This window comes from Piliocolobus tephrosceles, chromosome 18 (genome assembly GCF_002776525.5).
Source record: "Piliocolobus tephrosceles isolate RC106 chromosome 18, ASM277652v3, whole genome shotgun sequence".
Lineage (NCBI taxonomy): Eukaryota > Metazoa > Chordata > Mammalia > Primates > Cercopithecidae > Piliocolobus > Piliocolobus tephrosceles.
In genome coordinates this window covers 21,922,604-21,937,280 of record NC_045451.1, presented here as the reverse complement: position 1 = coordinate 21,937,280, position 14,677 = coordinate 21,922,604, and the positions used below count along the sequence as shown (strand labels likewise).

Below are 14,677 nucleotides of genomic sequence, written 5' to 3'. Positions count from 1 at the left end.
AGAGTCTCCCATCTCTGACACAGAGAGAACCTTCTTAGTGGGGTCACGGCTTCCCTTGCATCCAAGAGCTGTCTGTCCCACAGCCTGGTCAGACTCCCGCAGCCTCAAACCCCAGGTCTCCCATCTACTTCCTCACTCACTCCTCTTTGCTCATTTTTCTGCCAACGATTCATCATGTATTTCTAGGACTATCTGCTCACTTCCCAGCCCTTACTTTTTTTGTTTTGTTTTTTGAGATAGAGTCTCTCTCTGTCATCCAGGCTAGAGTGCAGTGTCACAATCTCAGCCCACTGCAACCTTCATCTCCCGGGTTCAAGCGATTCTTCTGCCTCAGCTTCCCAAGTAGCTGGGATTACAGGCATGCACCACCATGCCCGGCTGATTTTTTAATTCTTAGAAGAGATGGAGTTTCGCCATGTTGGCCGTGCTGGTCTCAAATTCCTAACCTCAGGTGACCTACCCACCTTGGCCTTCCAAAGTGCTGGGATTACATGCGTGAGCCACCATGCCCAGCCCCAGCCCTTACTTTTGGTTGAGGGTTACCTTTCCTTTCATTCTGGCTAAAGAGTTGAAGTCAATTGGAAAAACCCAGAGTTAATCTTCCTTTTTTTTTTTTTTTTTTTTTTTTTGAGAGAGTCTTACTCCATTGTCCAGGCTAGAGAACAGCGGCATAATCATGGCTCACTGCAACCTCCGCTTCCTGGGTTCCAGCGATTCTCCTGCCTCAGCCACCAGAGTAGCTGGGACTACAGATGTGCGCCACCTCACCCAGCTAAGTTTTTGTATTTTTAGTAGAGCCAGAGTTTCGCCATGTTGGCCAGACTGGTCTCGAACTCCTGGCCTCAAGTGACCCACCCACTTCAGCCTCCTAAAGTGCTGGGATTACAGGCATGAGCCACCATGCCCAGCTGACCTCCCTAACTCTAAATCTTTACCCCTCTGTCTCTAAAGTCTGACCACCTTTTTAATTCTTTTAGAGACAGTCTTGCTCTGTCACCCAGGCTTCAGTACAGTGGCATGAGCATAGCTCACTGCAGCCTCAAACTCCTGGGCTCAAGTTATCCTCCCACCTCAGCCTCCCAAGCAACAGGGACTACAGGCACATGCCACTACATCCAGTTTTTGTTTTTTTTTTTTTAAAGACGGAGTCTTGCTATGTTGCCCAGGCTGGTCTCAAACTCCTGGCCTCAAGTGATTCTCCTGCCTCAGCCTTCCAAAGTACTGAGATTACAGGCATGAGCCACAGTGCCCGGTCCTGATCACCTTTTCTCCATCACTTCTTCCCTAACACTTAGTTTCCCTGTCCCTGATTTTTTCACCACTAAAGGACCCCTGCATTCCTCTAGAAACCTTGTGGGACTAGATTCTTCTGTCACATACCCTATTCTTAAAACTAACAACAACAACAAAAGCCAATTTAAATACTTTAGAAGATTATACTTTTCAAAGATTTTACTAAATCATTTTTTTAAACAAAATATACATTAAATCTCAGATTTACAGAATATAGAAATAATTTATCCAAAGAAATTTGCATTTTAAAATTGTTAATATTGCACCCAACAGTATGTCTTTGACACATTTGCATTGTCAATCTTTCCCACAATTTGCGAAAACAGGAGAGAAATCTGAAACTAACAGAATTACACAAGCTAACTTTTCTGTAAAAAAAAAAAAAACTTACAATTTTTTATTTACAAGTTAAGGAAAAGTTGTAAACGTTCAGCATTTTACTTCCACAGAATAAAAAGCCATACATTCTTTTATCAAACCTAGAAAATGAACTATTTACACATTGTGATTACCTCATAGGAATTCAACAGGACTGATATTGTGAACATTCACAGCCCAATGGTAAAGAACAGAATTATTGAACTATGGAAACTAGTGTGTGAAAGACACAGAATGAGAAAAATGTCTGGAAAAAAATTACTTTTACCTCTTTGAGGAGTTCCCATAATTACCTAAAGTTATCTTCAAATTTAAAAGGACACACAATTCCCCAGTCTTAGGAATGTGGCTGCCAATAGCCTTTTCTCTCAAGACATAAGACAAGTGAAAAAGTGAAGTCTCTGTTCAAGTCCCTTATAAAATACTTTACATATAGGCAGGCACAAAAGTTTGCTTTCCAAAAGAAAGCTTTCCAAAATATTCTGCAATTTATTACTGATATCCTCAGTTTTTAACCCCCCCCCCCCCCCCCCCCTTTTTTTTTTTTGTTTTGTTTGAGACGGAGTCTCGCTCTGTCGCCCGGGCTAGAGTGCAGTGGCCGGATCTCAGCTCACTGCAAGCTCCGCCTCCCGGGTTTACGCCATTCTCCTGCCTCAGCCTCCTGAGTAGCTGGGACTATAGGCACCCGTCACCTCGCCCGGCTAGTTTTTTGTATTTTTTAGTAGAGACGGGGTTTCACCGGGTTAGCCAGGATGGTCTCGATCTCCTGACCTTGTGATCCGCCCATCTCGGCCTCCCAAAGTGCTGGGATTACAGGCTTGAGCCACCGCACCCAGCCTAAAACCCCCTTTTTTAAGCCCAGAAATATTTAGATGCTTTAAAAAATGAGAGTAGGGAATCAAATCATTTGGTACTATGGGAAGCTGCTAAAATAATATTTGATAGTAAAAGTATGTAATGTGCTGTCTCACCCAGTAGTAAACCAAAAATAAACTGAAACTTTATGGAATCTGAAGTTATTTTCCTTGATTAAATAGAATTATTAAACTAATATGAGAACATGAAACCATGCAACCTACTATCAACTTTGAAAAAATGATTGAACCACTTAGCTTTCAGATGATGAACACTTATAGTCATTTGTCATTACTACTATAAATTTAAAATTATGTTAAGGTGGCCTATGGGGGTTAAAAAGGAGCCTCTGGTAAATTATGCTGAAGATCACAGAAAGGAAAATGTAACTAATTTTATAATACAATACCATTTGAACTGAAATACAACATGCTTTGTAATTCTATTGCCCTGGATTGAGACTGGATTAGAATGTTCCCTTTCAACCATAATGTACATAACCAGTTGAATAATAGGACTTTTATTATTATTAAAAAAAATTTTTTTTGAGATGGAGTCTCACTCTGTTGCCCAGGCTGGAGTGCAGTGCCAAATCTCGGCTCACTGGAACCTCCACCTCCCCGGTTCAAGCAATTTCCAGCTAATTTTCATATTTTTAGTAGAGATGGGGTTTCACTGTGTTGGCCAGGCTGATCTGGAACTCCTGACCTCAAGTTACCCGCCTTGGCCTCCCAAAGTGCTAGGATGACAGGCATGAGCCACCGTGCCTAGCCTATTTTTAAATTTTTCTTAAGACATAGTCTTGCTCTGTCACCCAGGCTGGAGTGCAGTGGCACGGTCTTGGCTCACTGTAACCTCCATCTCCCAGGTTCAAGCGATTCTCCTGCTTCAGCCTGTCAGACAGTTGGGATTACAGGTGCCCGCCACCAAGCCCGGCTCATTTTTTAATTTATGGTAGAGACACGGTTTCACCATGTTGGCTGGACTGGTCTCGAACTCCGGGCCTCAGGTAATCTCCCCTCCTCAGCCTCCCAAAGTGCTGGGATTACAGAAATGAGCCACCACGCCTAGCCGAATAATAGGACTTTTAAAAGTCCTATTTCTTGGCTCTGCTATTGTTTAATAATCCAACCCAAGGAGTTTGTTATAAAGGTTATTTATTGTCTTCAATATCTTTGTGACGAATGCAATTCACACACACACACGAAGTCCTGAGAATCTTTCATAAAAAAATAGACGTGCTCTGTGGCCGCGTCCCGGCCTGGGGGTGAGGGATCAGCTGTCCCCGGTGCGCCTGTACTCCGCGGTGCCATCGGCCACGATGGCATCAAGCGGCGAGCGCTTCTTGCGGATGCTGCGCCCAGAGGAGATGAGGTCCGCGTAGCCCCGCTGGTGCGAGAAGGCGTAGGCCGAGCGCCGCGATGACACGCCCCGGCGGAACACCTGCTGCCGCCGCTGCCACTGCTCCTCCGCCTTCAACCGCTTGCGATGCTTCTGGATCTGCAAGAGGGAGAGATGGGGGGCGGTGGATGAAGATAAGGTCCAAGCCAGGGAGGAGGCCTGGCCAGACACCTGCCCCATTTTGATGCAGGCAGCTCTGTCCCCACTTTATTGTGTGTGTGTGTGTGTCTGTGTCTGTGTGTGTGTGTGTGTGTGTGTCTATCCTTTTTTTTTTTTTTTTTTTGAGATGGAGTCTTGCTCTGTCACCCAGGCTGCAGTGCAATGGTGCGATCTTGGCTCACTGCAACCTCTGCCTCCCAGGTTCAAGCAATCCTCCTGCCTCAGCCTCCTGAGTAGCTGGGGTTACATGTGCTGCCACACCTGTCTAATTTTTGTATTTTTATTATGTTGTATATTTAGTATGTATTTTCACCATGTTGGCCAAGCTGGTCCTGTCCTCCTGAACTCCTGACCTCAGGTGATCTGTCTGCCTCGGCCTCCAAAAGTTCTGGGATTACAGGCATGAGTCACAATGCTTGGCTATATCTATTTATCTATAGAGAGATATATTGACATATAGATATGATGATATAGATCTATATCCCTCTATAGTTATACATAGATTGATCGATCGATCTACCTACCTACCTACCTACCTGGAGATATATATAGAAGCTGAGGGAAGGTTATCTAACTTTTCCAAGGTCACACAGCTAGAAAATGCAAAGCCAAGATTCCCACTCCCCAGAAGCTAGTGCCCTTTTCTAGTTCAGACCAGATGGGTACAGTCAAAGAGAAAACTCAGCAGGGCCTCTTTCCGGGTTGTTACAGTGTACTGTTGGTACTGCAAAAGGGAGACCCGAGGGATACTGAAGGTTGCCTCACTAGCCTCTGCTCTCTCCTTCTTTCTAATGGAAATGGATTGTATTCAGATCACCCCCCCGAACCCCCCACAGCTACATTTCTCATGGGCGGTGGGCAGGTTGATTTCCCTTGCTAAACTAGTCCAGAATGGGCAAGTGACCTAATTTTGGCACATGAGACCTGAAGGCACTGTACTGGGGCCCTTGGGTGAGAAGTTCCATGGCCCCTAAGGAGCTACAGAATAGTATCTTATATCCCCCCCGACACTGATATGTCAGGATGTGATGCTCAGAACTGCTCTGGCCATCTTCCAGCATCCATATGAAGCTAATAATGAAGGTTTCTGGAGGAGAGATGGCAAGAACCTGCCCAATCCTTTTTTGACATTAAGTTGTTCAATCAACTGGGCCTGAAGTCTGCTAATGATTAATGACGACGCACTACTGTAGAGATACTTTGAGTCACATATTTCGGTTCCTTGCAGCTCAAAGGATCCTGCTACAGAAGGTGACATTTTTCTTTAAATAAAGAAAAAAAAACCCAATCTGATTTGTATGACAAAATGTTAACACGGTAATTGTTAAACTGAGGGGATAGATATACGGGGCTCATGATTCTCTTCTCCCTTTTTTGTTTATGTTTGGTAATCTTTGTATTAAAAAGAAAGCACACTAAATTCCCAATTCCAAAAGACTTATTTGTGAGATAGAGTTAAAGAAAGAGAAGCAATCATGAAAAATCATTCTCAGAAAACTTCCCATGAGCTTAGAATTTTGCAGGAAAGGTGCTGTTGGGAAACGTTTTGGTTTCTGTGAGGGACAGATTTGGGAGAGGACTGTATTCGATATACCTTATCACTTTCTGATGGCCAAATGGTCATTGACAGGAATCGGATGGCAACGACGGGCAGTAAGCACACGGCAACAGTCAGGATTATAGTTAACCAAATGTATGGCTGTCTCAGAGCGTTTGAAGCTGTGCCTGTAAAGAACATGGCAAATGAATCACTGTGGTCCTTTTTTCCTAAGAACATAGTTAATATTTCACGAGGTGCGGTGGCTCATGCCTGTAATCCTAGCACTTTGGGAGGCCAAGGTGGGTGGATTGCCAGAGCTCAGGAGTTCGAGACCCGCCTGGGCAACATGGTGAAACCCCGTCTCTACTAAAATACAAAAAATCAGCTGGGTGTGGTGGCATGCACCTGTAGTCCCAGCTACTCAGGAGGCAGGAGAATTGCTTGAACCTGGAAGGCAGAGGTTGCAGTGAGCCGAGATCATGCCACTGCACTCCAGCCTGGGTGACAAAGCAAAAGCAAAACTCTGTCTCAAAAAAAAAAAAAAACATAGTTAATATTTCATAATCTATAAATAGATCATTTATGGTAAAGTTTTACCACTGGATTGGACTCCCCAAAATATCCATTATGACTCAAAGAAAAGACATTTTAAAATCAGACTAAGCAAAGCAAAATTGGGAAGGTAAATTATTTGAAACAAGGCAAATGTACATAAGTGAGCAAATAAGGAAAAAAAACACATATGTTGACATTGCATTGATTAAAAATGCAAAGTTAGGTGATCAAGACTTCTGACTTTTTTTCTGAGATAGGGTCTCACTCTGTTACCCAGGCTGGAGTACAGTGGTGTTATCATGGCTCACTGCAGCCTCAACTTGCTGGGCTCAAGTGACCTCCTACCTCAGTGTCCTAAATAGCTGGGACTGTAGGTGTGCACCACCATGCTTGGCTAAGTTTTGTATTTTTTGTGGAGATGGGGTTTCACCATGTTGCCCAGGCTGGTCTCAAACTCCCGAACTCAAGTGATTCGCCCACATTGGCCTCCCAAAGTGCTGGGATTACAGGCACAAGCCACGGCACCTGGCCTTCTGAATGTAAGGATTTAAAAAAGCACTTTTCAGCCGGGTGTGGTGGCTCACACCTGTAATCCCAGTACTTTGGGAGGCCGAGGTGGGTGGATCACCTGAGGTGGGGAGTTCGAGACCAGCCTGGCTAACACGGTGAAACCCTGTCTCTACTAAAAATACAAAATTAGCCGGGCACGGTGATGCATGCCTGTAATCCCAGCTATTCGGAGGCTGAGGCATGAGAATCACTTGAACCTGGGAGGTGGAGATTGCAGTGAGCCAAGATCGTGCCACTGCACTCCAGTCTGGGCAACAGAGTGAGAATCCATCTCAAAAAAAAAAAAAAAAAAAGCACTTTTCAATTTTAGTTCTGGTTTGAAACTCCAAATAATAAAAGCTATAGCACTACTAGGCTGGGCGTGGTAGCTCACGCCTGTAATCCCATCACTTTGGGAGGCCGAGGTGGGCAGATCACCTGTCAAGACCAGCCTGGTCAACATGGTGAAACCCTGTCTCTACAAAAATACAAAAATTAGCTGGGGATGATGGCAAGTGCCTGTAGTCCCAGCTACTCTGGAGGCTTGAACCCAGGAGGTGGAGGTTGTAGTGAGCCAAGATTGTGCCACTGTACTCCAGCCTGGGTGACAGAGTGAGACTCCATCTCAAAAAAAAAAAAAAAAAAAAAAAAAAATGCTAGTACTGCCAGTACCTGGTGTTTTATACAGATCATGTCATTTAATCAGTTCTGAGAGATGGGTATTATCCCTGTGTCACATAAATAAATTGCGTTATGGAGAAGTTAAAAAGTTTGCCCAAGCTAACAAAACCAACCATGGCAATGCCTGAATTAAAACCTCCTTCTGCCTGACTGGAGCCGTGCTTTTCCATTGCAATTTGTTTTCTGAATTTTTATGTCAGATGAAGTAATAATTCAATTCAATAATACAATCACATAATCACAGACATGACCCAATTTTCAAAATCAAATGACCATCTTCTAGAGCCATGTTTCTCATCATGTTTTCTGTACTTACACTCTCAGTTTGTAAAAACAATGGTCTTTATTTATTTTAAATGTGGTTTTTACCCTGCTAAGTGTGTATGGGATTAAAAAACTCCCTATGGGAATATGCTAAGTAACTGGGTTACTAATATTTTAAAACACAGAGTTAGTAAAGAAAATCACAAAAAGCTGAGCTGAATCCCAAGAAGGAAAGGGTTACCATAGCAACGGACTTTTACAACCCAGCAACTGGTCATAAAAATCTGAATCTTTTACAGGGAAACTAGTTGGTTTTTTGTTTTTTTTGAGACTGAGTCTCACTCTGTCGCCCAGGCTGGAGTGCAGTGCCACGGTCTCGGCTCACTGCAAGCTCCGCCTTCCAGGTTCACGTCATTCTCCTACCTCAGCCTCCCGAGTAGCTGGGACTATAGGTGCCCGCCACCACACCTGGCTAATTTTTTCTATTTTTTAGTAGAGATGGGGTTTCACCATATTAGCCAGGATGGTCTCGATCTCCTGACCTCGTGATCTGCCCACCTTAGCCTCCCAAAGTGCTGGGTTTACAGGCATGAGCCATCGCACCCGGCCAGGGAAACTAGTTTATGGGGACTGTTTTTCATTGTGAGTCCAAGCTCTCTATTCAAAGTAAGAAGCTCAAGAATTCCAGTTCATAATTAATTTTTATTAACATTTTATATTTATAATATTTATGACATTTTTATCACTTCAAATTCATTCTAACATTTGTCATTTTGTCGTATATTTTATGCAATTATAATCATTGGTCACATAACTATTTTGTTTTCTATCAATTTACTTATTGCTCTGCACACATATTTCTTGTGTCTTTTTTATTACTTTATTATTATTTTTTTAAGAGACAGGGTCTCGCTATGTTGCCCAGGCTGGTCTTGAACACCTAGTCTCAAGTGATCTTCCTGTCTCAGCCTCCCAAACTGCTGGGATTATAGAGGTGAGCCACTGTGCCTGGCCTGCGCACGTGTTTCTAATAATGTTGACCACTTTTGAATTCTAGAATTTCATCATATTGGTATTTCATGGTATGATTAGCTAATTTAATAATATTCTTAGGTCTTGGGTTATTTCCATTTTTTCCTCTTGTTTACAATTAAGAAATGTTATGGTGGAGCCATCTGTACAAATTAGCTTTGCCAAAACTTCGTGTGTTTTATTATCTTAGGATACTTTCCCCAAGTAGAAATACCTGGCCAAAATGTGTAAAAAGTTTTATAATCCTTTATGCATTTTCAGATGTTTGGAAAACTTAAAATATATTGCAGTGTTACCAGCAATACTTGTATACTCACTTTTCCAAAAACCTACCAATACTAGGTTTTGGGGATTTTTCTTTTAAGAAAGGGTCTCACTCTGTCACCCAGGCTGGGGTGGCATAATCATGGCTCACTGTAGCCTCGATCTCCCAGGCTCAAGCAATCCTTCCCACCTCAGCCTCCTGAGGAGCTGGAATCACCAGTGTGTAGTGTGTACCACCATGCCCATTACTTTTTTTTCAATTTTTTCAATTTTTTTTTTTTGGGTAGAGACGAGTTCTCCCTATGTTGCTTAGGCTTGTCTTGAACTCCTGGATTCAAGAGATCCTCCTGTGTTGGCTTCCCAAAGTGCTGGGATTACAGGCATGAGCCACCACATCTCACCCCAATATTAGGTTTTATGGGAAAGAAAGAATAGGCTTTTATTTAGCCTTTTAAGTCTTAAGTTATCTAATTCAACAGATGTACAGCGCTATTGTAAAGCTATTTTAATTTGTTTTCCTCCCATCATGTTACGCACTTTCAACCCACCATCACCACTAATTTCCAGACAGAGCATTAATTTTCACTAGCAATACTTTATACTTTGTATATATTTGTTTTGTGTTGCTTTATTTTTTTCTTTTTGAGACAGGGTCCCGCTCTGTCAGCTGGGCTGGAGTACAGCAGTGCGATCACGACTCACTGTAGCCACAATGTCCAGGTCAAGCAATCCTCCCATTTCAGCCTCTCCAGTAGCTAGAACTACAGGCATGTGCCACCATGCATGGCTAATTTTTTTGTATTTTTTGTAGAGATAGGGTTTTGCCATGTTGTCCAGGCTGGTCTTGAACTGCTGGGCTCAAGCAATCCACCTGACTCGGCCTCCCAAAGTGCTGGGATTATAGGTGTGAGCCACTGCTCCTGGCCATTCCACCTTGTATATTTTATTACTTACCAGAAGTTACGTCAAAATCTAAACTACTGACATTTGTCTGTACATTTATTTTTGGAATTTGGAAAATACCAACCTGTAAATTGAAATGTAGATGGAAAGAGAACATGTATTCCAGCACTATGAATGTCAAACATGATGCCAAAATAAAGTGCAATGCTTCCAAAAATTGAAAAAGCATTCACAAAAGTCCAATAAGAAGTATCCAAGCCAATCTGTTGGGAAACCAGAGAAAAACAGCACTCATTTTGGGGAGTTAGCAAGAAATAAAGGATCTAACAATCCTGAAAACAGAATTCAGCACGTTAGGCATGATGTGGCTTGAATACTGGACCAGAAACTAAACCATCCTTGACTCAGGCAAGAAATAGAAAATGTGCTTGGTATAAGAGATGAAAATAGCATTTATATTTTGTAAGTGGCACAGGTGCAGTGGGAGTCAGTTGGATGTGCACGCCACCCTATATACAGAAATATAGGTAGGTACCAATAGACACTGAATACGGCCAATGCAAGCCACGTACCTGGAAATTGACTGTTATTACAAGAGCAGAGGCAATGGTGACAGCAAAAGACTGGTAGTCAGAAGGTGCCTCTCCATCCTGCCCTACGGTTTGCAGATAAGCTCCAAGAGGTATGAAGAAGAGGATCATCGATGTTAGGACCCCATGCAACAAGCTTACGAAGAATCTCTTATAGTTGAATAGTAAGTCTCTTTGTCCCACTATGTATAACCCAGGGAATCGGAGGCTCAGTTTGTCACTCACATCCTTAAGGAGAAAACAAAATGATGGTATTTTATTCATCAGGTCAAAGCAGTCAGAGATACGTTATAATTAATATCTCACAAAAAGTTGCAGCCTGCTGTTACATTTTAGGAAGGCACAAACTGAACAAGATAATCGATCAATCCTGCAATATTTGTGGTGTGCAGAGCTCCACCTCATTGTTTAGACCACCATTACTTAATAGTTAATTTAGAGATGGGCTAGGTATAAGTTTATTACTTTGCTACTTATGGAAAGAAAACAAATTAGTAATATTTGCTACTTTTTACCTTCTGAGTGAGGTATTTTTACCTCCTGAGTGAATTTTTACCTCCTGAGGCTATTTTTACCTCCTGACTGAATATATATTGTTGCAAATCCTTTGGGAAAAAATTTTCTCATGCAAGTTGATGAGTTAATTGTAAATTATTATTTTTTAGTCTTTATAGTGCTTCTTTTTAAGAATTGGTATTAGATAAAAATATACACTGGCTACATAAATTTTGGAAAGGATTTAAACTTACTTTAAAATGAGTAAATTATTATTGTAGAGACATATTGGACTCTCAGGTGCTTTTTTTTCTTTTCTTTTCTTTTTTTTTTTTTTTTTTGAGATAGTTTGTTGCCCAGCCTGGAGCACAGTGGCACAAACATAACTCACTGCAGCTTCAACCTTCGAGGCTCAAGTGATCCTCCCACCTCATCCTCCCAAGTAGCTGGGACTTCACAGGTATGCACTACCATGCCTACTAGTTTTTAAGTTTTTCTGTAGAGATGGAGTCTCCTTATGTTGCCAGGACTGGTCTCAAACTCCTGACCTCAAGCAATTTGCCTGCCTCAGCCTCCTAAAGTGCTGGGATTACAGGTATGATCCACCATGCCTTCAGGTGTCTTCATAGTAAGGTCTTACTGTCTAAAAGGAACATCACAAATACATGTGCCAATGAATTTAACCCCAGTCACAGAAATCCTCTTTTCTCTCTCTGTTTCTGTTTTTTTTTTTTGTCTTAGAGATGGGGTCTCACTTTGTTGCCCGGGCTAGACTTGAACACCCGGGCTCAAATCATACTCCTGCATCAGCCTCCCGAGTAGCAGGGACTACAGAGAAATCCTCTTTCCTTACTACAAAACAAGAAGCACAGCCGTGACAACAGAATTATAATAGGGTTTGATCAGAAAGAAGTAAACCAGAAGAATGCATTGAAACATTTGCTTGGGACTTCTCTAACGCGTGCTCATCTGTCCTGAAGTCTCCCTGCTCGTGCGAGGCTCCTACCTGGTCAAGCAGTCCCATGAGGAGCACGGGCAGGCTGGAGTATAGCACGTTGTAGAGAGTGATGAACCAGTCCTCGTATGCAGTCTGTGAGGGGAGGACAGAGGCTCCACGTCACCAACAAAGACACATGCCAGCCTAGTTAGCACATACTCCTCTGCTTCCTTTATTTAACATTTTGTTTGTTTGTTTTAATAGAGATGGGGTCTTGCTATGTTGCCTAGGCTGGCCTCGAACTCCCAGCCTTAAGCGATTTCCCCTTCTCAGCCTCCCAAAGTGTTGGGATTATAGGCAAAAGTCTATGTGCCTGGCCTGTTATCACTATTCTTTTTTTTTTTTTTTTTTCTGAGACAGGTCTCACTCTGCCGCCCAGGCTGGAGTACAGTGGCATGATCTTGGCCCACTGTAACCTCTGCTTCCCAGGTTCAAGCAATTCTTCTGCCTCAGCCTCCCAAGTAGGTGGGATTACAGACACACGCCACCATGTCTGGCTAATTTTTGTATATTTTGTTGAGATGGGGTTTCACCACGTTGGCCAGGTTGGTCTCCAACTCTTGACCTCAGGTGATCCGCCCACCTCGGCCTTCCAAAGTGCTGGGATTATAAGCATGAGCCACTGCACCCAGCCCCGTTATCAGTACTATTAATGGCAAGGTAACATGAAAAAATAACCAAAGATAAAGACAAAAGCATACAAGCAAATACCCCTTTTTTTTTTTTTTTTAAAGACAAAGTCTTGCCCAGGCTGGAGTGCACTGGCATAATCTTGGCTCACCCGCAACCTCTGCCTCCCGGGTTCAAGTGATTCTCCTGCCTCAGCCTCCCAAGTAGCTGGGATTACAGGTGCCTGCCACCACACCTGGCTAATTTTTGTATTTTTGGTAGAGACCAGGTTTCACCATGTTGGCCAGACTGATCTTGAACTCCTGACCTCAGGTGATCCACCTGCCACAGCCTCCCAAAGTGCTGGGATTATAGGCATGAGCCACTGTGCCCGGCCAAACCCTTCCTTTCTAAGGCAAAATGTTTTTACAGCACCAGAAACATTTAGAGAAGTCATGATCATTCTTAATTATGCCCCAACTGTAAGGAGACACAGCCCCAAAACTACAAATACAGAAGAAACAATTTGGTTTTTCAGAACTAGAATTTTATTCATTTAAGAGCTCTACTTAGTAAATGACAATAATAACAACAACATTACATTACCTGTGCAGAGTAGCCATTGAAGAAGGAGTACCAGAAATGAACCAAAGTAAAGGCAAAGTTTTTGTAAAAGAAGTATCGTAGGAACTTGCACATCCTTATGTAAGACCACCGGCCGTGCACCAGCAGTAGCCTCTGCAGATAGCGGAACTGAGCAAAGGAATAGTCACTCGACATGACAGCTTGCATTCCTTCTTGTCCACTTATTCCAACGCCAATGTGGGCAGCTATAGGGCAGAGGGAGAAAACACTGTGAATCATAAGCCGACTGTGAGACAAAACATCAGATGATAAAAAGGTTCCATAGCAAACCAAAAACAAAGACAGACATTGATGGAACAATAATACAGAAGCTCTTGCTCACCATCCCTCGCCCCCAGCTCCTGAACTCAACTCAAAGTCAGTTACAAGTTGCTAAACAGAGCACATAGTAGGGCCTCCATAAACATTTGGGAAAGGATCTCATGTGGGTGGTGAATTCCATTTGGATTATCTGCCCAGATCACAGCCATCCCTTCCACCCACGGGGTGAGCCCCAGGCACCCATGTGTACACTGTGTCCTTGCCTCTTTGGCAACAGTTCTGTTGCCATGGGCAGATACATAATTTGTGGTAGATACTACAAATCAGCTCCCCCAACTTGATTCCACCCTTGTTCTAATTAGAGAGATGGGAAAGGAAATAAAAACCCTACATTTCCCAGACTCCCTTGCAGCTAGGCTCTTTTCTGATTAGGTTCCACTGTTTAGATCCACTTATGACTTGGAAGCGGAAGTGAATCAGAGCCCAGCATCCCTTCCTCTTTTGGCATTTCTGCAGCAGAGCTCATATCTACTTTCCAGCTACCTGAATGTTGACAGGCTTCTTAATTAGAAGCTCTTTAGAGGAACCTCTTATCACTTACCAGAAGGGTAGAAGCTCTTCTGGTCAGTGACCCAGCCTAGAACCTGCTTCTGTAGACCATCCAGAGCTTTTGAAAGTACCTAGTCCCCTGTCTTAATCATTTCTTGCTTAAATACCAACTGGGGTCTGTTTCCCATGCTAAACCCTGACTGACAAAAAACCCAAGTTGAGCCAGTCTGTCTCTTGATATTCTGGAATTAGAAGTCAGTTATTTTGTGTCTAGAATTTTAAGGTCTAAATTCTTGAGGTAAGAAATAGTTATATTTCTTTCTCTCTCTCTCTTCTTTTTTTTTTTTTTTTGAGATGAAATCTTGCTCTGTCACCCAGGCTGCAGTGCGATGGCACAGTCTCGCCTCGCTGCAACCTCTGCCTCCTGGGTTCAAGCAATACTCGTGCCTCAGCCTCCCGAGTAGCTGGGATTACAGGTGTGCGCCACCACACCCAGCTAATTTTTGTAGAGACAGGGTTTCACCATGTTGTCCAGGCAGGTCTTGAACTCCTGAACTCAGGTGATCCACCCACCTTGGTCTCCCAAAATGCTGGGGTATTACATGCATGAACCACTGTGCCTGGCCGAAATAGATATATTTCTTCCTGAAGATTTCT

The 14,677-nt window shown here is 43.0% G+C and overlaps 1 protein-coding gene across 1 annotated transcript in view; it reads right to left on the bottom strand.

The window, feature by feature from the left end:
• Window positions 1–3,801: 3,801 nt before the first annotated feature.
• Window positions 3,802–14,677, bottom strand: part of ATP8B1 (ATPase phospholipid transporting 8B1) — an 81,861-nt gene continuing 70,985 nt past the window's right edge. Inside the window, exons 22-27 of the mRNA XM_023218299.2 lie at window positions 13,172–13,395; window positions 11,966–12,049; window positions 10,447–10,692; window positions 9,999–10,137; window positions 5,681–5,811; window positions 3,802–4,026 (exon numbers count right to left, since the gene is read on the bottom strand). Of these exons, the coding sequence (XP_023074067.1) occupies window positions 3,802–4,026; window positions 5,681–5,811; window positions 9,999–10,137; window positions 10,447–10,692; window positions 11,966–12,049; window positions 13,172–13,395 (1,049 nt within the window). The remainder of the gene's footprint in view (window positions 4,027–5,680; window positions 5,812–9,998; window positions 10,138–10,446; window positions 10,693–11,965; window positions 12,050–13,171; window positions 13,396–14,677) is intronic.